A 21,770-nucleotide genomic window follows, 5' to 3' on the forward strand; every position below is an offset into this window, starting at 1 on the left:
GCTTGGAAAGAAAGCGTCTGGACTTCTTTAAGTTTCCTTGAAGAGGTTTCACTTCTCATCCGAGAAGCTTCTTCAGTTCTGAAGAGCTGAAGAAGCTTCTCAGATTAGAGGTGAAACGTCTTCAAGGAAACTTAAAGAAAATAAATGATGGACATCCACCATGCCACCATGGCATTACCTGATTACTTTTTTTTTTTTTTTTTAGAGACACAAAAAACTAAAGCAATCAAAGCTGTCGTCCCACACCTCTAATTTTGAGCCTTACCAGTATAACTCAAAAGTCAGCATCAGCAGGACATCAGATTCATGTAGGCTCTATATTTAAAATTTTTCAGTTTTTAGTAAAAATCTTTGTGCTCTAACATACAGCTCGTTGTCTCTGTCTCCATGTTCAGGAAGAAGCCCGTCGTCAAGCAACAGAAGACCCTGATTACCTGCGCCGGGTGCTGCTGGAGGTGCGGAGGCTATGGCCTCCTTTCATTGGTGGACGCAGAATAGCTGATCAGGTAGTTTTTATGTAAATTTCAGTGAATGAGCCAGTGCTCCTCATCTAGCACAATTATACCGTGAGTAATGTCTTAAAAGTGAAAGAGAATGAAGATTTAAATTCCGTATCCATGTCAAACATGTCTGATTTTTCCACCACTCATCTGGTCAGTTAGAAAACTTATTAAATGTTTTTGTAGACTCTATTTAGTTTTATTCAGAGGTCCAAAGTTTATGGGTGCGGAAGTGAACATCATCATGAGAATATTTAACAACTGAAAAAATACAACCCTGCAGCAGTAATGACTTAAATTGGGAACTTATTGGTTAGTCTGGTGACTTAGCCTTTAGGGTAATGAGCAATCTTTGGGGCAGATTGTTTATTGTTGCAGATTGTTGCATTTTTAAAAAGCATAGTCATTGTCAGATGACCAGTGGTTTCAGTGGATTGCATTTTGGCAAATCCTTTTCCTGTTTTTGGTCCACATGAACTCTTCACCTGCATGAAACCAAAGCCTGCTCAGACGTGACTGGTCAGCACAATTTGAACTTCAATAAAAACTTGCTGAATTCAAAGGAAATAAATCTAGCAGCATGTGAACAGGCTGCTTTTGAAAAACTTCCCAGCAAACCTGTGTTTTCAGATATTTTATGGTTTGTATTTGTATTTATAATTTTAATCCTGAGGTAGAAGTAGTTGTAGTAAGCATTAGTTGTTTTGTCTTGCTCTGCCTTCCTCTAGATGGCGACAGCTGACTGTAGATGAAAGACTTTTCTTTGTCTTTCTTTGTCTATGTATGCTGTCCTGCAGAAGGACTTAGTAAATAAATGTTGTATATCTTCAAATGCGGTAATTCAACTTCACAGTCGTTTTGAGACTTCTTGTGTTCTCTCACAGTAGCAGTCAGTGTTAGTGAAAGGCCTCTTGAAACCTTTATTTGAGTGCTTTTACAACTACAGCTGTGAAGGTTCGTCCAGCTGTGAGGTTTACCACAGGTTTACCACTCCACGTGTGTGTTATTATAATATCTCGAAGTTTGTTTAATTGTATTATTATTTTTGTTTTCCCCCTGTTTGCTGTGCATGGTCCGTTGGTTCTCATGTGATTATGTAAACTGATATTTTGTAGGCGTGTTTGCTGGGAAAAGTCTAGTAAAATGTAATCTGTACACTGATCAGACATCTGTCTGATAGTCAAATCCCACGTCTACTCGACTTACCGCCTACTGACTGGCGTGCTGCTTTTACCCCAAGGATGGGGCATTCAACAGCGTGTCCGCCTCCTCCCTCCGTGGCAGTCTTTGAACCCTGTGACTTCAGCAAACAGGCTTATGCAACAGTCCAATCAGAGACATTGATCTCTCTCTGTGATCGATTTCCTCCGCTTCCCCTCCGGAAGGAAGCGAGTGTGGGAGGGGACGGGGGTGTCAGTGTTTTCGAGTGGGGGTAAAGTGAACTGGTGATGCTCTGAAGCGGAGTGGAAAGTTTTGTCACTCCTGTGAAACATACCAGTGCACCATTCTTGCCAGCCTCAGTGGTTTATACAGAGATATAAATAAAATAAACACAAATGCACGAGCAAGACTTACAGAACAGGGCACTAGAATATCTACAGCGACTCGAGCAGCTGTGAGAATACTTGTATACTTAAAGATACTCCAGCTAAAGTTTGAAAAGCAGTACTTTGAAGACAACTGGCTGTTAATTAGTGACATATTGCCAGTGCCATAGCTGATGCCCTGCCAGAAAATGCGAGAGGCAAGTGCTGTGCCTGCTCTGAAAAGGACTGATGAGATGTTTATGTGTGCAGGGAATTGTGTAGGAGAATGAGTGGTCATTAGTATTCACAATCAGGTGGAAAAAAAGTGGATTCTCCCATCAGGTGGAACTAAGATATGCAGTGGTGTTTTGCAACCTGTGTGCAAGAGTGAATGAGAGAAAGGGGGAGGAGGGAGAGAGAATGAAACCAGCACCGAGTGCTGAGGCATTTCTCAATGAGAAGAGGGAGAATGAAAGAGATTTGTAAAAGATTTTCCACTCCACCAGAGAGAGGCAGAGAGAAAAATGAGTGTGCACAGGAAAGAGAAACAGTGATCATGTTCTCCGGCAGTCCATTAGTGCGGCTGCTAATGGATGTAGTGAAAAAGGTGATTTAGAAGGGCAACAATTGGTCTTTTTGCCCCAAGGTGGCTCTTTTCACCAGGGCTTAATGGAAAACCGGGCCCGGCATATTTTGTTTAAAATGGAGTTTTTATTCAGAATTAAAAGTGTGCCCCATTCACTGTGGTTTTAAAGGGTTTTTAACTCTTTCCCCTTTTTGCCAAATGTTGTCTTTATGGGGCAAAGAGTTAAAAGTTTTTTTCTTACAATTGTGCCATTTTCACTGCAGGTCAGGTGCATATGTACACATGTAAAATGCAGTGTAAAGTAACACAAGCGATCAGTAAAAGACCAGGAAACCATTTCAAAGTCAAGTTTGTTACCCACATGATATTTAATAATATGATAATAATATGAATATGTCTCTCTGTATGTTTGTGTAGGACTCCACGCTCATGGGGCTTCATGTTCCTAAAGATTTTGGTGTGATTTATATCAGCCATGCTGTCCATCGCGACCCGGAGGTGTTTCAGGAGCCTGATGCCTTCCTGCCAGAGAGATGGAGCGGAAGGTGAGGATCTTTTCTTTTTCTCTCACGCTTTTATTTTATTTTCTAGCTGTCAAGTAGTGTTATCGTGGTAGTAGAATCTCAAACTCGATGTGGACACCTTGGAAATACTTGATACCATTGTCAATACTATGGGGAAAAATAGAGTCATTACAAAACAGAGATTAGAACAATGCAAACAATAACATCAATGACAACACTATTTTTTAAGTTGTCTGATATGGTGCAAAAAATTGCATCACCAATGCAAAGTGTAGATATGACAAATATTTAAAGATTGTCAAAAGGTAGTGAAAAAAACCCCAACACATACACACAAAAGGACGAGGGGCAGCGAGTTAGTGCCGTGCGTCTGGTGACTTGGTACCATATTTTTGTTGCTGATGAAATAGAGCAGGTAAAGTAGGCTTCTACTGTTTCTGTGTAGTTGCTGATGAACTTTTCTCACATTCAATCTGCTGACTGACTTTAAGAGAAAAATAATGCTTTTCAAACCCAAATAATTGTGTTATCCTGTAAAACTTACGCTGTCTATTAAAACTACAGTCAGGGAAGTTAGATAATGTTTTGCTACCTACTCCAACATTAATGCTAGCGTTTTATTATTTAGTTGTAACTGCTAACTAAGTAGTAACTGGTCAATTGCTAATAGTTAAACAGCAAATGTTAATGTACGCGCCAGCCAGGTAAACATTTATGATAACGGTTTAATACTTCAGTGTTGATGAAACGGGAGCTCTACTGACCTCTCAAAATTTCTCATAGAGTGTGAAAGTACACTGCTTCAGCCTCTACTGTGGAGAGGGGCTACAGCAGTGCCGTGCGAAGTTGTGTGTCAACTGGAGGACACGAGGAGAGCACTGATGGTAACAGTACTGTTGCAAACGAGTATATAATCCAACAGTAATTTTGAGGACCAGTTAGCATCTGAGTATCTTTTCCTTTCTTTTTTGGCAACACTATTATCGAGTTAACAGCTCTTTACAGATATAGACCAAAGTGTCTTTGGCATCCTAGCACCAAGAACATGAAAAAGCAAGAGGGTTAAAACAAAGGTTTCTAGTCATTCCCAGCATCACCGAAAGTCGCAAACCATGCAGTATTTAGTCATTAGTGTCTTTAGAAAGAGCAATCAATTATGCCTAGAACTTCAGCCTTGAAAAGGTAATGTATCAGTCTTTCAGGGAAAAACATTATCAATCAAGGCTTTCCCACAGACTGAAATATATGAGTTGTGCCTCAAATGACGTGTTAATTTCATGGGCTTTTTTTTTCAAACATAGGTTTTCTTGATGTTGCTGGATTGAGCTGCACATTAACCGACACACAGCCAAAGAGTAGAAAATTGTAAACTGACAAAATAGCTTCAAGAAAGGACAAGACTTTAATTTAAAATTTAAAAAATGGTGATTTTTTTTTTTTTTTTTTTGTTATTCTAAAAATTTTTAGATCAAGCAAGAAGGAAGCAAATGGGCAGTTGTGTTTATACTCCCTTACTGATACGTACTTACAAACACGCACGCCACATTTGCACACTCAAACACAATCAGCATTAGAAAGAGTAAGTGGGAGGAAGCTTTTAGCGCTGTGACACATCAGGGATCGAGGAAATGCGTCACAAAAAGATGTTTTAAAAAAACACAAAGAAAAAGATAAAAGAATAAATAATAGAGCATTTTCTTCCATGCGCATTTATACGTATAGTTATTTATAAGGCACTCGATAAAATCTGAAAAGAAAGAATTATAGTAATGGACTCTGCTTTGAGGCGTGCCACAAAGCAAAAATGATTCAGGAATAGTTTGAGTAAAATGAGTTGAGTTAAATGAACTTCCAATTAGTAGATGATCTGCTCTACCTCTCGAGCTTCAGCCACCCCAAACGCCAGCTGAGTCCAATCGAGCATCTGTGGCATGTGCGGGACAAACAAATCCGATCCACAGAGGCCCCACCTCGGAGCTTACAGGACTGTAAAGGATCTGTTGCTAACATCTTGGTGCCAGATAGCACAGCACACTCTCAGGGGTCTGGTGGAGTCCATGCTTTGATGAGTCAGGGCTTTTTTGGGAGTGGGACCAACACACGGTTAGGCAGGTGGTCATAATGTTATACCTGATGGGTGCACATATGGCAAATATAATGCTATTCACAATTTACATATCCCCAAAATGCTTTAGCTTCATTATATAATGGCCAAATGGCTTGCTGCGCAGGCAGGGTGAATACCTATATTGTCTATTATTTTTTGTGTAATGTAAGGTTTTCAGTTCAGCACCTTGTAAAAACTATCTTGGTGTTGGGTTCTTCACCCTGTTGGAAATACACCCTACCATATTGCTCAGTCTTTATAGCACAGTATTATGCTTATACAGAAAGTATGAACAGCTGAAGAGGTTCTGAAGCTGTTGATGATGTGACTAAATGACAAAGTTATACTGTATTAACGTAGGCACAGATAATGGATTACTAGTTGCAGCAGGTACCACACAATAACTTCCTGTTTCAATGATAACTTTAAGAATAGCTGAGGGGGTTTAGGCCACATTTGCTGCGGTCAGACTAAAATACACAGTTTTACTGGATAGAAATGCACTCTTAAAATAGATGACAGCAAGATTAAATCAATAGTCTGTTCTACAACTTGTTTTATGACCGCAAAGCGGAAAAGAGTGCTGCTTACTACTTTATATACATACGCCCACGTCTTTACTATAGCAACCAATGCAGATAGATAACAGCGCCTGAGCACACAAGTCTGACTGCATCGCCTTTACATGTACTTGCTCAGACTGTCTGCTGGGAAAGTTAAAAAAAAGCCTTCTGAGCACAAAAGGAGATGCATAAAGACTCTCTGTCTGTTACCTGCTCTGGTAAAATGAAACCCGAGCTGGCTCATTCTCTCAGTCAGCCATTCATCTGTTCATTCACTTCCTTCATTCAAGTGTTTATTGTCATTCATGCTCTCTCTCATGTGACAGAGAGTGGAGAAAAAAAATCTATGAATGTATGTATGTAGGAAGGAAGCTGCTGCCATGGAAACTGGTCACCTGTCAGTATCTTCACCAATAGGGATTCCCCTGTGTGTATTTCTGTGAGTGTGTGTCTGTGTGTAGAGTGGGGGGAGAATCTTTTTTCTCTCCCATGATGCCCTTGGATAGAGTGTGATGGGTTACAGAAAAATGAGTCAGAGAAGCTCCCATCCTTTTTGCGATGAAACAGTAATAATGTTGCATTTCTTATATATACTGCATATATTTACTGTATTTACTTTTTAGTTGAGCAGAGAAATCTACTGCCATCAGTTGTCATTTTTGAAGGTGTGTATAGAGACCTCTTCTTCACTCTTATCTTGTTAAAACTAACCTAATTGCGTGTTAACTTTTATTTTAAACCATCACACCAAATGAAGCAATCTAATGTTACAGTCGGCAGTTTGGAGTTTCTCTCTTTGAGCTGATCCATTATCTTCCGATCGGTTTGAAAAATGGAAGCAGAAGAAATAGCCGGAAAAGCTCAGGAGGAATTGATGGTGCTGAATTCAACAGTCACAGTGCGAGCTGTAGTCAGGTTACGGCATTGGATTTCAGAGGGGTTTGCATTTACAGCATAGATGAACTCTCTCATGTTAGGTGTTAAAGTAGAAGGTACTTTCTGCCTTTTCCCAAGGGGTCGTCACACCAAACGATTCCACATATTTGGTTTGGTACAGATTTTATGCCAGACGCCCCTCTTAATGCAGCCCTTCCATTTATCGGAGCTGGGAACCAGCACTGGGATCACACTAGCTTCTTACCCTCTGAGGCTGGGTTTGTGCTTCTTTCTGGTCTCGAACTGGGGGTCTTCCATCTGTGAAGTAAGGAGACACAGATGGAAGATGGTACACAAACTCCAAAAAAGAAATTATCCTAAAACAGCTTAATAACTTAAGACATAGATCCAACTAGATACTTATAGCGCAAAAAAAAAAGTCAAAAATCTGTTCAGTCTGCCTAACAGGCAGATACTTTTAGCCTAGAAATGGACACCATTTTAAATACTCTGAAGTGTGTGAACAGAGCACTCAGCTGAGAAGAGAAATCTATGAATGAATAGATGGCATGCTTTGTGTCTGCGTGTGTGAGCATCAGGTAAAATGGTGCAGGGTTAAGGAGTGAGTCAGAGGAGATTTTCCTTGAGATACTATGATGTAAAAGAAAACTCTAGAAAAGTCATTAATAAGAAACTGCGCAAAAAAACAAAAACCAAAGATGAAATGTGGAGTGTAGGCGCTAGAAGTTTGACTATACCTCGATCAAAGGTGTGAGTCATCCACATTAAGAGGATGTGTGTATTTGTATGGATGATTCTGGTCACCTTTTTGATATTTCTTACTGTCAGTAAATTTTATTGAACACCAACCCTGAGAAGCGATCTGTGTGACCAAAGCTGATATATCTTTCATCCTTGCTGTGCAAACCTCTGCTGCCTTCTTTGCTTGTCTTTATTTTTCATTTATCACCGTGTTTGTTTCCCTTTCCTCCCAACTGTTCCTGTCTCTGGTTTTCCATCTGCCAGTCTTCCTGGTGACCGGTTTCCTGTCTCTCTTGATAGTTGCCCAGCTCATTTTCTTGCCACCTGGCTGTTTAATTTAATGACTGCAGTCCTGTTACATAACAAGCCCACCTATAATCACCACAGTTTCATCTGTTTATTTTTTTATTTTTTTGCGCAGTAGCTGGGTGTATTATCTACCGTGTGTATTCCCGTTCATACTCGTCGTATATTGTGTATGTGTGCTTTTCCTGTTGGAGGCAAATATTGGAGCTGGCAAGTTAACATCCTATCAGCTCAACGCCCACACAGACTCTGGCCCTAGATGAGTGAATCAGAAATGCTACCAAGCACAGATAAAAATCTTAGCTACTGCAGTGGGCTGTGTTGTTAGTTTCACATAAATCCGAGAATAGGGACTTTTCTTCTTGTCTCCAAAAATAGTGAGAGACATCTTTTTTTAATTTGAAGTAGAAATTTTCTGAAATTTCTGTGTTTGCGTACGTCAGCCACTGTATGAATTCTTAGAAATGACACAAACCAGTCACCAGTTCATAAAGATAATGCCAGGAGTTTGTCATAGTCTAGTTGAACTAAGTATAACAGTTTTGATAATAGGCTTTATGTTTTAAAATAGACTGCATATAAATGACACATAGAATTCAAGATGCCGCCCATTAGTTTGTGCAGTAGTGTTCCTAAGCCTCAAGTTTGGCACGTGAGCTAGGCTATAGACTCACACTTCACTTTCTTAGGTGCACCTTGCTGGTACTGTGTTGGACCACTTTTGCTTTCAGAGCTGCTTTAATTCTTCATGGTGTCGATGCAACAAGGTGCTGGAAACATTCCTCAGAGATTTTGGTCCATGTTGACATGATAGTTTTACACAGTTGCTGCAGATTTGTCAGCTGCACATCCATGATGTGACCCTCCCGTTCCACCACATCCCAAAGCTTCTCTAGTGGATTGAGATGTGTTGGAAGCCATTTGAGTACAGTAATTGCATTGCCATGTTATCGAGCTGGAAACAGCCATCAGAAGATGGATGTGTTGGTCATAAAGGAATGGACATTAAACAATGCTCAGTTAGTACTAAGGTGCCCAAAGTGTGCTAAAAAATATCCCCCACACCACCAGCCCGAACTGTTGCTTTTTCCAGTCTTCTGTTGTCCAGTTTTGGTGAGCTTGCGTGAACTGTAGCCTACGTTTACTGTTCTTAGCCAACAGGAGTAGCACCTGTCATGGTCTTCTTCTGCTGTTGCAAGGTTTGATGTATTGTGTGTTGAGTGGTAATTTGAGTTACTGTTGCCTTCCCTGTCAGCTCAAACCAGTCTGGCCATTCTCCTCTGACCTCTGGCATCAACAAGGCAGAGAACCATTGCTCTGCCTTCTTGGATTGGATATTTTCATTTCTGGTCCATTCTCTGTAAACCCTAGAGATGGTTATGTGGGAAAATCCCAGTAGATCATCAGTTTCTGAAATCCTCAGACCAGCCCGTCTGGTGCCAACGACCATCCTACTTTCTAAGTCACTTAAATCCCCTTTCTTCCTCATTCTGATTCTCACGTAGAACTTCAGCAGGTCATTAATGCTGTTAATATTTGTGTTAATAAGCAGTTGAACAGGTGTACCTAATGAAGTGACTGGTTCAATTCAATTCAATTTTATTTATATAGCGTCAAATCACAACAAAAGTCGCCTCAAGGCGCTTTATATTGTACTGGTGAGTGCAACTTTGACGTAGGGTTTTTTTTGCCATTGAACTTTAAATGCAACAAGATGCAAATGAAAATAAATGATGTGAGTTTTTAAGTGATTTGCAGCTATTTGTTCTTCCTCTTCCCTCTCTTCCCTATCTAATAATTAATCTGATGATGCCCTCTTGGCCTCAGTCATGATCTCTCACAGAGCTTTCTCATTATACTTTATTGCAGAAAAATGAATTATACTTCACACAAGAGTATACTGCTCTGATTCACTTCCTATCCACTCAACATATTTGATATAGCATTACGATGGAGTGCTTGGTAAGACTTCCTTTCCCTTCCTATGGCGTACGCCGCACATCTTACTGTTTCAGGATGTACCTAATAGTACATTAAACCATTAGTCAGATGCTAGCGAGAACACTAATAATAACACTTCTCTCACACACAAACCATCTGACACAGTGGACCCAGACTATATGCACCACTAATGCTTCCTGTTTGCCTTTAATCAGAGCTCAGGTTTCAGGAAGACAGGATCCATTAGAGGCAAGACACGGCCTGCATCAGATGGATATTGAGTAATGGTTGGAAAGGACCTGCTTTCTTAAGTATATTTTTAGGAAATATTAGAAAGCAGGCATGATGGAGTAAAGTTGGGTCCCTGATTTTTGATTATTTGTCTTGTGGAACTTCATTCTAAGCTGCACTCTTGGTTGGTTTCCTTTGAGGTCTAATTTATTTGCCTTTTGTGCCAAAGAGAGAGGGGTCAGCTGGATTGATCGAGAATTCTAGGTGTTTTGTATGATGCATTGTAGAGTTTTTGATGACAAGCAGCACCGTGCAGCAATGCTCTCCTTATTCTTTGTACACGTTTTTTCTTCACCCAGCCAAGAGCTGAGATCGAGGCAACGATTGGTGCCATTTGTCAGCATTTTTATCAGAAAGACAAACAACTACAAAGCCAAATTTCATAAAACTTGGTGCAGAGGTGGAGTGTGGGCAAAAGAAGAGCCCACAGAAAAGCTGCAGTTCATTGTCTTTAAAAGTGAGAGATAAGAGAACTGGCTTTGGTGGAAGACCTGCTTTCTCTGAGTGCCCTTTTTGTTGTCATTAGTAAAGTGAAACATAAAGTGAAACAATGACCTGAAAAAAACAGTCAGGGTGTTTGAACAACTAACTTAAAAAATACTTTGTATTGACAAAAAAATCTACAGGATACATCTCTGGTTGGTCTATATCAGATTTAAATATGCTTTATCATTTTTTCAAGATATACCTTTTGATTGACGTTTGTGAAGTCTGTTCAAGATAGATTATTGATTGATTTTTGCATCTCTGATTTGTCTACCCTATGCAAAATTTAATTGTAGCTCTTGTGTTTTGCATATGCAGGAACGAAGGCCATGAGCACTTCCTGTGTTCCTTTGGCAACGGGCAACAATAACTGAACACTTAAATCACACACTCCCTGCATCGGAGCTAAGCTTACCAACGTCTTTCTGAAGGTGACCTTCACACACAAGCGTGACAAAGAATACATTGACACACTCTTTAATTATCACTGTAAAAGTGACTTCTTTAGCATAAAAGGTTTTTTATGTGGGTTCTGTTTTTTTTTTTGTTTTGTTTTTTTGCTTCCTCTCTGAGACTCTGGTGCATTTAATGGCTTGTTGAAAGATTTGTGGTCTCTGAGCCTCAGCTCTGCATTTTATATTTTGGGCTTCTGGGTTACATTTGGAGGGAAATCGGCTGAAAAGTCGATGGAAAGTTTACTTGCAATGGATTTATCCTCTTTAGAGACAGAGTAGGCGATGCAGCTGATCAGATGTGAAGTAAGGTCTCAGTTGAGAGAAATATTACTGATGTGAGATTGAGGCATCCAGTTAGGTTGTCCTTAGTTGTCCCCAATAATTTGACTAACAAAACTAATATCTTTAAAAAAAAATTGACAACAAGTTCTTAATTTAGATTTTCACACTGTGGATGCTGAACGTCAGCAATATCATTTATACATGCTGTGTAAACAAGTCTTAAAAGTTTGGTTAAATTAGTTAAAGAGTTATCATTAAATTTAAAAATACAAACTTCATAATCCTCTTAAAAAGATATTTGTGTTTGCCTGCAGTCAAACAAAAATTCTGTGTCTTGTTTGGGGTTTTTGGGGGAATATGTAGGACATATGCATTAAATCGTTATGCAAATCACAGAGATACGGCACCCATAACAGCATCTTTCCTAAAATTTTCCTGCACTGAGATCTGATTCGAGCTTCTCATGTCAATCCTTTAATGCAAAAACAGCTAAGAGTGAACCTGTTTACTCCATCTGTGTTAAGTGTGATTTAAGTGTTCAGTTATTGTTGTATGTTTATATATCATTTTAATTGTAATTAATTGTGTATGTAAATGGGGGAGGGGGGTGTAAACTAGCCATATCTGTCATTTGTAAAGTGGTTACTATTTGTAGCGGTTACAGTAATAGCTTAAGCTAGTAAACTGACAGATGCTGTTATTGTTCAAAGTTAGAGGAAATATAACGTAAATGAAAGGTGTGAGTCAGAACAGAGAAACAGAGGATAATGCTACCTTGTGCATAGCAGCTTATCAAGCTACTTTGATAAGCTGCTCCTTAATGACAAGGGGTCACCACAGCAAGTAGCTCCACAAGTTGGCAAAGTTTTATGTTAGATCTCCTTTCTGACGCAATTCAAAAGGAGAATCGCTTGCTAAGCGAATGTGTAAACCACCACACCAAGGGGCCACTTATTTTGGTATACCTGTTCAAACGCTCATTAATGTATGGACATGGTCAAGATGACCTTCCTTAGATCAGACAGAGCATCAGAATGGGGAAGAAAGGTAATTTAAGTGACTTTGAATGTGGTAAGGTTGTTGGCATCAGATGGGCTGGTCTGAGTAATCCAGAAACTGCTGATCTGCTGGGATTTTCACGCACAGTCATCTCTAGGTTTTATAGAGAATTGTCCAAAAAAGAGTAGAGTCCAGCCAGACTGCTTCAAGATGATAGAAAGATAACAGAAGCTTAAATACCTACTTGCTCCAACTAATGTGTATTGAACACACAACACAATGAACTTTGCTGTCTGCTTAGAACAAGAAACTGTGGCTATGGTCCATATGTGCTCACAGAAATTGGACAATAAAAGATTAGAAAAATGATATCTGGTTAATGAATCTTAACTTCTGCTACAACATTTGGATGGTAGGGTCAGAATTTGGCCTAAACAAGATGAAAGCATGGATCCATCCTGCCTTCTGTCTATGGTTCAGTCTGTTTTCTTGGCGCACTTTGAGCCCATTAGCACCAATTGAGTAATTTAAAAAATGTAACAGCTGGCCGTGTACATCCCGTTTTGACCACAGTGTACCCATCTCCTAATGGCTTTCAACCCAGTTTTTAGAATCTGCAGCAACTGTATGATGCTGTCATGTCAATATTGACCAAATTTTCTGATAAATGTTTCCAGCACCTTGTTGACTCTATGCCACGAAGAATCCATGCAGTTCTAAAGGCAAAAGAAGGTCCAACCCTATACTAGCAAGGACCACAAGTTACAACATAGACATCATGACATATATATTAAGACGTGAAACCAGTGATTGAGCCCGCAGAGTTACCTATAAAGAGTCCACTGAGATTGCATGCCATGTGAGCAGAAAGGTAGGTTTCTAATTCACTGATATGTAACTGGCCTTTTTCCTTGGGTAATCAAAGAACTCAACCCCCTGGTGGCCATTAGACATTAGAGTCCAGGTTTGCGGCACTTCTGGATTAGCTTCATTGTTTTGGGGGGTTTTTTTAGACCTGGTGGCCACATCTTTCTTTTATAGCCTACAGTTTATCACAGAGTTAGCAGAGCTTCATTAGCAGAACAGGTCAACTACTTTACCTTTCTGTGAAGTGCACTGGGAAAAACGCTCACAGCAAGCCAGCTGTGGATGGCAGCTGCAGCTCAACTGATTGTGGCTGTGCAACCCCCCCCCAACACACACACCCACACACACACACAGTGGAAAAACCACTCAGTGAAGGAAACCATCCCCCAACCATTCAGTAAATAGAGCACTGCTCATGGGAATGACGAAATGCTTGGCTGTCTGTGTGTTTATTGGATATACCAAAGGGTAAGATCCGGGCACGGACTGTCCCCTTTTAACCACCTCACAATCCCAAAGGCATATTCACCATAGCTGCCGTTGCCTATATACTGGGCACACGCGTATACACACACACACACACGCAGCCCATTAAAGCCATGAGAACAAGACAGGTGTGTTACAGGTGTGACAACAGGAAGCAAAGAGATTTAATTTCCCATGTGGGGGCATTCCTTCTAGAAAGAGGAGTGCACGTAAACAAACGTGTGCGTATGTGTTGTCAGCTTGACACTGGAAAGTCAAAGCGGTGACACCAAGTCAACAACAAATGCTGTGCGCCAGTGGATTTCCAGGAAATATTACAGACTTTGTCACCGATTTACAGATTTACCTGTGACCAGCTTTGTTTTTAGGTGGTGGTAGATGAAAGCAGGCTTCTTATTTCTGCATATTTGCCAAAGATTAGGTTGAAATGGCTACAGATTTTATCCAGTAGGTCATTTGATAACATTAGCACCATGAGTTTTTATGTATTACTATGTTTCTTTTCAAAACAAGAGTCCTGTTAAATTACTCATAAATATGAATTAGATGTTTCGATGGCCATGAAAAGCCTAGCTGCATGCATGCATGCCTCAGGAGAAAAAAATCCCCTTGCTCACAAGACAACAACGCTTGCTTTTGTACAAGACTTTGAAGTAAAGGAGCATTTTTGTTCTTGTATTGCTCTGTCATATATTAGTGTGACTGTAATAAGTCAGTCTGGATTCTCAGAGCAGTGTTAGAGCAGTGTTTCAGTTTTTTCTAAACCTCCTCAAAAGAGGTACTCAGATGTTAGCATTACCACAGTGAAGGACACACGGGAACATCTTCCACACACCCAGGAAAAGCAGAGCGTATATGTGTGGTTAATTTTTAACTATATCTGTACAAAATGTAGTTGGCTAATGAATCTACTTAGACTAAAATCTACTAAAACTAATTAGTTAAACTAGTTCGCCTACTCAGTTTATTTTTAATTAAACAATCAGGATGTGATTGATGTGCAGACTTTCAGCTTTATTTCAACGGGTTTAAAAGTAAGTATTGCATTAACTGTTTAGGAATTACAGCGATTTTTATAGATATAATCGCCCATTTTCAGAGGCTGAAAACTTATTGTGCAATTGACTCATCAGCATTTTTATGGACAGGTGAGCCTTGGAGTTGTTTAACTTGCATTTGGTAGCTGTTTGCTGGAACTGGCAATATAAAATCAAAAAATATATCGAATGCAAGTAAAGGATGAAAAGCAAATATATCAGAGTGATAGCAAAAATTTCAGGAGTGGCTAAACACCAAAAAAGAAAAACTGCTTCAATGAAAGACCACAGAAGACAACTGATGTGGATGATCACAGAATTATTTTCATGGTTAAGAAAAACTGTTTCACAACACCTAACCAAGTGAGGAACCCTCTTGAGCAGCGGTCCCCAACCTTTTTTGTGCCATGGACCAGTTTAATGTCAGACAATATTTTCACGGACAGGCCCTTTAAGGTGTCGCTGATAAATACAACAAAATAAAATGATACGACCAAGACAAAAACTGTGGTATTTTGTAAATATAATAATAAACGCGAATTCACTGTGTAATTGTGTAACTTTGTTAGCAAAGTCCTCCTGAAATGCGCCAACAACATTGAGAGTAACATCCTCCTCTCTGCCCCTTAATGCTCTCTGGTCGCTATGGTAACGCGTAAATATTTCTTTCAAAATCAGACACACAACTACAACACAGGAAAAGATCCACGGACACCGAGTTAATGATAAAAACCCTGAAAACCATAAATTTCACACCCGAGCCTCAGCTCTCGCGGCCCGGTACCAAACGACTCACGGACCAGTACCGGTCCATGGCCAGGGGTTGGGGACCGCTGCTCTTGAGGAGGCAGGTGCATCATCGTAGACAAAAATATTAAACAAACAAAAATATTAGACTTTGACAGTAAACATCTAAAAGAAGAAGCACATTTCTGAAACAAAAGAAAAATCTTTGGATGGGTGACAGGGCTTATATTTTGCATTTTATTGTTAGCCAGTGGAGAGCAGTCTCCCAAGGTCAAGAGCTGTCCTGTTTTCTTCACTGTTCCTCAGTGAAGAAAAAAGGACAGGAAAGACATGAGAGTAGAGAAAAGGAAAGGAAATGAGAGGGTAATCGCAGCTGTCCACATCCACTGAGCCAGATAAGTGACAAACGCTAAGTATATTATTGAACCTCGGCTGGTAGATTACATTCACTAAGACATCATTTATATGTTTTTGTTCTCAGATTATTTAACAGTAAAAACAGCAAGATACATGGGGGTGTTAATGCACGCTATCTAAAATGCAACAGTGAGGGATGACTCAACGCTGCACTCACACTTATGAGTCACTGAAAATGTTGGGTGTGATTGAGTGGAGCTCAGGTGTAGTTCAAAGCAGTTTAATGTCTCTCCTCGTTCGGCTATTGTCCCTCTTCAGCAGGACAGTTATTGTTTCAAATTGGATTACTCATCATAAATAATCAGTTGCTTGTTTTGGATTATTTACGATTGTCATGATTTGTCTCTGTCTCTGGAGATATCGATATATTTGGCCACAGTAGTGAATACACAAAGTAGAATTACCACCTCTCTGGTACTTAAAAAAAAAATGAAAAAGTGTTAAATGCAGATGCTTAAGAAATTATGTCGTTTATTAAAGCTGTATAGATGTAGAGCTTGGAATAGATTGCACAGGTATTCTCTTCCTGTTTTACTCTTTACACTTTTATATATTTAATTTACATTTATAAAAAATATTCTAATTTTGATGTGTACAGTATTAATATAATTTCTTTTATTTGACTTTACTGGATATTTTTAAGTACATTCTAAATTAAATGACACAGACTGGCATCCATAGCAATGAGCAGCGTTGCCTCTTAGTTTAGAGAGGACTGAAACAGTGTTTGATGCTGCTTCACAACACAAATGTACAATATATTTTTACTGCTTTTATTTTGCTACTCAAACAGTATCTTCCCTTATCTCAGTTTTTAAGTTGTTAATCCTGTCTTTAAATAGTTAATTATGATAAATTTATAACTGTCAGTGTGAGCTATCTGCTTTGCTTTAATGATGCATGTGTTTGATTACATCTCTTACCGTGCTTAATTACAGAAAAGATCAGACTGGCAGATTAAAGTACATCTGCTTGGCTTTCAGCAGGGTGACCATTTGCACACACACACACACACACACACACACACACACACACACACACACACACACACACACACACACACACACACACACACACACACACAGAGGGATGAGGGCATGACCAGAGTAAAAAGTAGACTGCAGGGATCTAGGTCAGAGATGTGACTCATCGCCTCACTTCATCCTTCCCCCTGTCGTCCTCGCTACCCACCCCCACTCTCATAATTCTCTCATTCCCTCTCCTCTCCTCTCCGTTACTCCCTTGATCCTTCCCCATTCATTCATCCTCCCCCTCACCAGGAAAATCTTCATTCATAAAGTGGAGAGACGCAGGGGAAATATGTGTTGGTTAGACAGGTCCATGGCTGAGGATAAGCCAGTAAGGAGTGTTGTCTATGACATCACCAGTTCTGAGCTCTCAGTGCTCTCGCTAGAATAAAATAGAATAGAATAGAATATATATATGGGGAAAATGAAATAGAATAGAGAATGGAAAGTAATGCTTAATAATATAGAATAATATAGAATAATAGACTGGCAATAATAGAATAGAATAGAATGTAGAATTATGTGGAATAGAAGAAAATAGACATTATAGAGTAGAATAGAATAAAAATGTTATGAAACACAGTAGAAAAAGATAATAAAATAGAAAGTAATGAAATAGAATAGAATAAATACAACAAATACAATACAATAGAATGATGGGGTATTGGAGGGAAAGCAAAGAAAATCTAGACGAACTGAACAGAATTGAAAATTGAAATACAGTAAAATAGAAAATAATACAAATAGCACAAAAAGTAATTAAACAGAATAGAATAGAATTATTTGGAAAATAATAAAATAGAGTAATAGAATGGAAGTATATATGGAACAGAATGATGACTAGAATAGAATATATTGAATGAGTGAAAGAGAAGGGAATACAAAGGAGTGACACTGAGAGAAATGATATGGAATGAAATAAAGGTCTTCTCTTAAAATTATGCAAATTTCTGTGTGGCTCAAAGGAAAATGTGTTTTTAACTGTATGATTTTGTGTCTGAATGTAAGCATTGTTGATTCCAGGTCTAAAGGACCAAATGTTCCATTACAGCTTGCCTGGTAAAAGTTGTTGCATTGCTATTTTCAAACCTGGAAAGGAACATACAAAAACAGGCTTGAAGTGATGTGGAGGCTGTAGCTTTGCAAGTTGGAGACTTATTCAGCGTTGGTGGATGCTCTAGCTCTGCCAAGTGCCTTCAGTTTTAACATTTTGTTTTTGCTGGGCTGTAAAATAGAAAATTGTCACTTACACCCATGCAGCTCTTCACTCTACATAAGTTTCGTTTATGTAAAATGGAGCAAGCACAACCAGAAAACAGTATTTTTGTGTTTCGCTGCCAGGAAGCGTGCGTGTACCTGTTAAACAACTTTGACTGGTGTTTGGACCCTCCAGTGCAGAACCTCGAGTACAAATGGCTGCCCGTGTCTCGCCCTGCCAACCCCCCCACCGTCACCTTTACCCAGCGGGATCACACCCTATCTGGCAGAAGTGACACCAGCTAGGGATGCACAGTATGTTCCATGATGCACCTAAAAACTCTGACTAATAGTCAAACATGCCTGTGCAGAAAACGCTGGAGAATATCTTAAGACACGCCGAGGGAAGCCAGCAAACTGTGAGGCTTTCCCCCTCCCTGCTGTATATAATACAGTAATCATCCCGGGGAAAGCCGGATAGAGTGCTGGTTTCACTCTGTCTGTTCCTCTGCCAGATATTCTGCAGCTTTCCTTGATGACTGCAATGGGAGACGAGATAAATGAGTCATTCTTCAGTTGTTGACACTGAAACTGCTAAACGGATGTTTGTGTTCTGCCTTTTTTTAATGAGTAATTTGCAACATTTTAAAAACATTGACCAGATTTTTGACGAGGAAATCTTTATATGAACACTGCCTCTTGCTTAATATTCCCTTGCTCATTTCTGTGTTTGTATATATGAGAGCAGAACGTGAAAAAGCTCAACAACAAAAAAAAACTTGAGGAAGAAATGGCATTTTCGCTTGCTGCAGTGTTGATATTCTGACTATTACATCCAGCGGGGACACGTGCACAGATGAAAATCGAGGTAAACCCTCAGATTCCATCACTGACTGCAAACCTGTATCCCCCACCACCACCACCTAGCAACCACCAGTGCTTAGCAACAGTTCGTCATACCGACTTGCCTCCTTTTAGTATGCAAGTCTCACACGCGCACACATACACACACTAACCTGGTTATTTTTGAAAGCGTTCACTTGGCACGCCATCTGAATTCCATGTAAATGACGCCAGAAGGCAATTCAGAGCACGCGTCTGAATTTTAAGCACCATGAATGATTTGAGTCATAAATGGAAACGATTCTGTGCCTCCTACATTTATAAGAATCAGTTTAATGTCATATTTATTAATGTGCAGCTGAAGTACACATGCATCATATTGTGCTGTATCACTTAGATGTCTTGTGTTTTGCCTTTAGTAGTGTTTTTATGGTATCGTAAGGTTTGACATAGGATTCATGCAATGTTCTGAATATCTAAATGTTATCTTAAATTTTAAAATTTAATTCTTGCAGTATTTTTATGCATTACATTAATAATTATTAGTAATTTATTTTTCTGACCTCAAGATTTTAGGTTTTACCGTGCAGTGATTTTCCACAGGATGGTTATAAGAGGTCATCAAGCAAAGAAAGGTGGGAGGGAAAAGACTGTTTACAGGCCATTATTTTAAAAGCATTTTGAAGTGTATTAAAAATAAATACAGATACATACAGTTACAGTTCAAATGTCCCAATTTAAAAACAAATATAAATGTACAAAGTTATTAATGCTGTAATTTATGAAGTGTTGGAGGTGCTGCAAGAGCACTCTTTTTTCAGTTTTTTTTTTTTTTGTTCCAATAAAGATTTGTCAGTCAAGTAACACCTAAGCTGTCTAACATGTATAATGTAAGCTGTGCTGTCTGCATATTCAGCTAAAAGCACATGTCTCGCAAAGATGTTCTTGTCCTGTGGGAGCTGCTCAACAAACCTACTGTTCTCTTTGCTGCGCTCCTCTCTCTCTCTCACGCACTCGGCTAAGCTGCCGCCATGCACGTTGCTCGTCTCTGTGTTTTTCACTGTTTCTCTCTAACGCGCACACTTGCAGACATACATCACACAGGATCTGGCAGAAAATGAGGTTCTTGTGAGCAGACTGGTATGACTCACTCTTCTGCCTGCACTTGTCCATTAGCTGACGCTCCTACTCACAGTTTATGACAGGCAAAAGCGACTTAGAGTGTATCCTCTTATGCATAAGGACATATGGCTCTGTTTTATTTATTGAAGCTTTTTTTTCTCGTCATTTAACCGTCCGCTTTCTTCTTCTAGTTTAAAACACTAGCAAGACACTGGCAGACTAAAGTGTTCGAGTGAGCTGGGTGAAATGCTCCCTGTTTAAGTTCAGCAGTTTATTTTTCAGAGTATCTCATTTGGTGTAAAGATTCTTTCACTGGCTTATTTTAAATTTACGTCATTATGGTAGAAAATATACTTAGAGAGATTTGTCATTTTCTTGATATTTCATTCTGTACAGAAACAAAAGTTCATAGCCTGAAAAATAAATTGGTGAAATTCTCACGTCATTCAAGCATATCGCCTTTGTGTACCCTTTAACTTGCCTTATTGAGACGTCTGCAGTTTTATTGCATACCACTCTGTCTTGTTGCCCACATAATCATATTTTAAAGCGTAATTTAAAAATTAGATTTAGTTTAAACAATGATCTTCTAAACTGTTTTTGTGAATTCAGCGTTGAGTGAATTTCAGGAATGTGGTAGATAATGATAAGTTCATTCAGTTCATCCAGAAGTAGGTGAAAGCTCTAGTGTTCATTATGTAGGATGTACAATGTACACTGTTTGTCATGCACACTGGAGTGAAGGAGGTCCTAACAGATAGATCACATCCACAGATTGTAGAGTTAAAACTAAGGGCTTTTTGTTGTCCAAAGACAGAGGGTTTCCATTGTCTCTGACATGTTGTGTATTATAAAATGGTCAGATGATAAGATATAACCCGATGTGTGAAATTAAAGAGAATGTGAACATTTGCGAACCATTTAAACTCAGTATTTTATTGAAATGCAATATAAGCAATGTCAAAACTAAGAGTTTTCTTTCTTATTTTGAATATGGTGCCGCAAAAATATTTCAGTAAAGCTGGCACAGAGAAACTAGAAGGCTCGAAGGCTGTTTAATATTAAAAAAAAAGGTCTGTTGAAACATCTTGCAACTGAGTATATGGTAACAAAGAAAGTATACCCTCTTTCAATCCCAAGATTTTATGTAACAGGACATAATAAAAATCAGCTGGTCGTTAGCAGGTTCTAAAATTAACAACACATGACACATTACCCCGTGTCATTATTTCAATAATAGAAACTAAACTAAAAGCAGAAGCAGCGTATGAAAAAACTAATTAGCCCCTTACTGCTTTCATAGGACTCTAATCAAGTGCAAGTGATTAATTGAGCATCAGCACCTCTGTGAAAGACATGGAGAATTCAGGTATTTGATAGCATGATGCCAAGGAGGAAAGACATCAGCAATGATCTCAGAAATAATTGATCTCAGAGAAATAACTGTTGCTGCCCATCAATCTGGGAAGGGTTATTAGGCCTTTTCCATACATTTTTAAGTCCATCATTCTACGTCTACAGTTTCCAGTCTTCCCAGGAGTGGACATCGCAGCAGATTCCTCCAAGGTCAGACAATGCAACACTCAGAGAAACTGCAAAAAACGCATCTCACATCTCAGACTGTACAGGCCCGAGTTAGCTAAATGCTAAAGTTCGAGTAGAAGAAGGCTGAACAAGTATGGCTTTTTTGGAAAGGTTGCCACTTGCAAAGATAATACATGCGTAAAGATTATCCCAAAGCACCCATTTTCAGCTATGACAGTTCAAAAGTCAACATCCGTGAGGCATGAGGATGAATGAGTGCACATGCCACGGGTAACAA

General features: G+C 39.3%; 1 protein-coding gene across 5 annotated transcripts in view; it reads left to right on the top strand.

Moving 5' to 3' along the window:
* LOC116324950 (putative cytochrome P450 120) overlaps positions 1–21,770 on the top strand; it is a 57,557-nt gene that overhangs the window by 5,201 nt on the left and 30,586 nt on the right. For 2 of the 5 annotated variants that reach the window (XM_039615403.1, XM_039615404.1), the window contains exons 7-8: positions 396–506; positions 3,030–3,157. In XM_039615403.1, the coding sequence (XP_039471337.1) occupies positions 396–506; positions 3,030–3,157 (239 nt within the window). Of the gene's footprint in view, positions 1–395; positions 507–3,029; positions 3,158–10,786; positions 10,900–18,127; positions 20,394–21,770 lie in introns of those variants that run through there. The other 3 variants (XM_039615405.1, XM_039615406.1, XM_039615407.1) reach the window with 3 other exon arrangements.

The sequence above is a fragment of the Oreochromis aureus genome, linkage group 7 (genome assembly GCF_013358895.1).
Source record: "Oreochromis aureus strain Israel breed Guangdong linkage group 7, ZZ_aureus, whole genome shotgun sequence".
Lineage (NCBI taxonomy): Eukaryota > Metazoa > Chordata > Actinopteri > Cichliformes > Cichlidae > Oreochromis > Oreochromis aureus.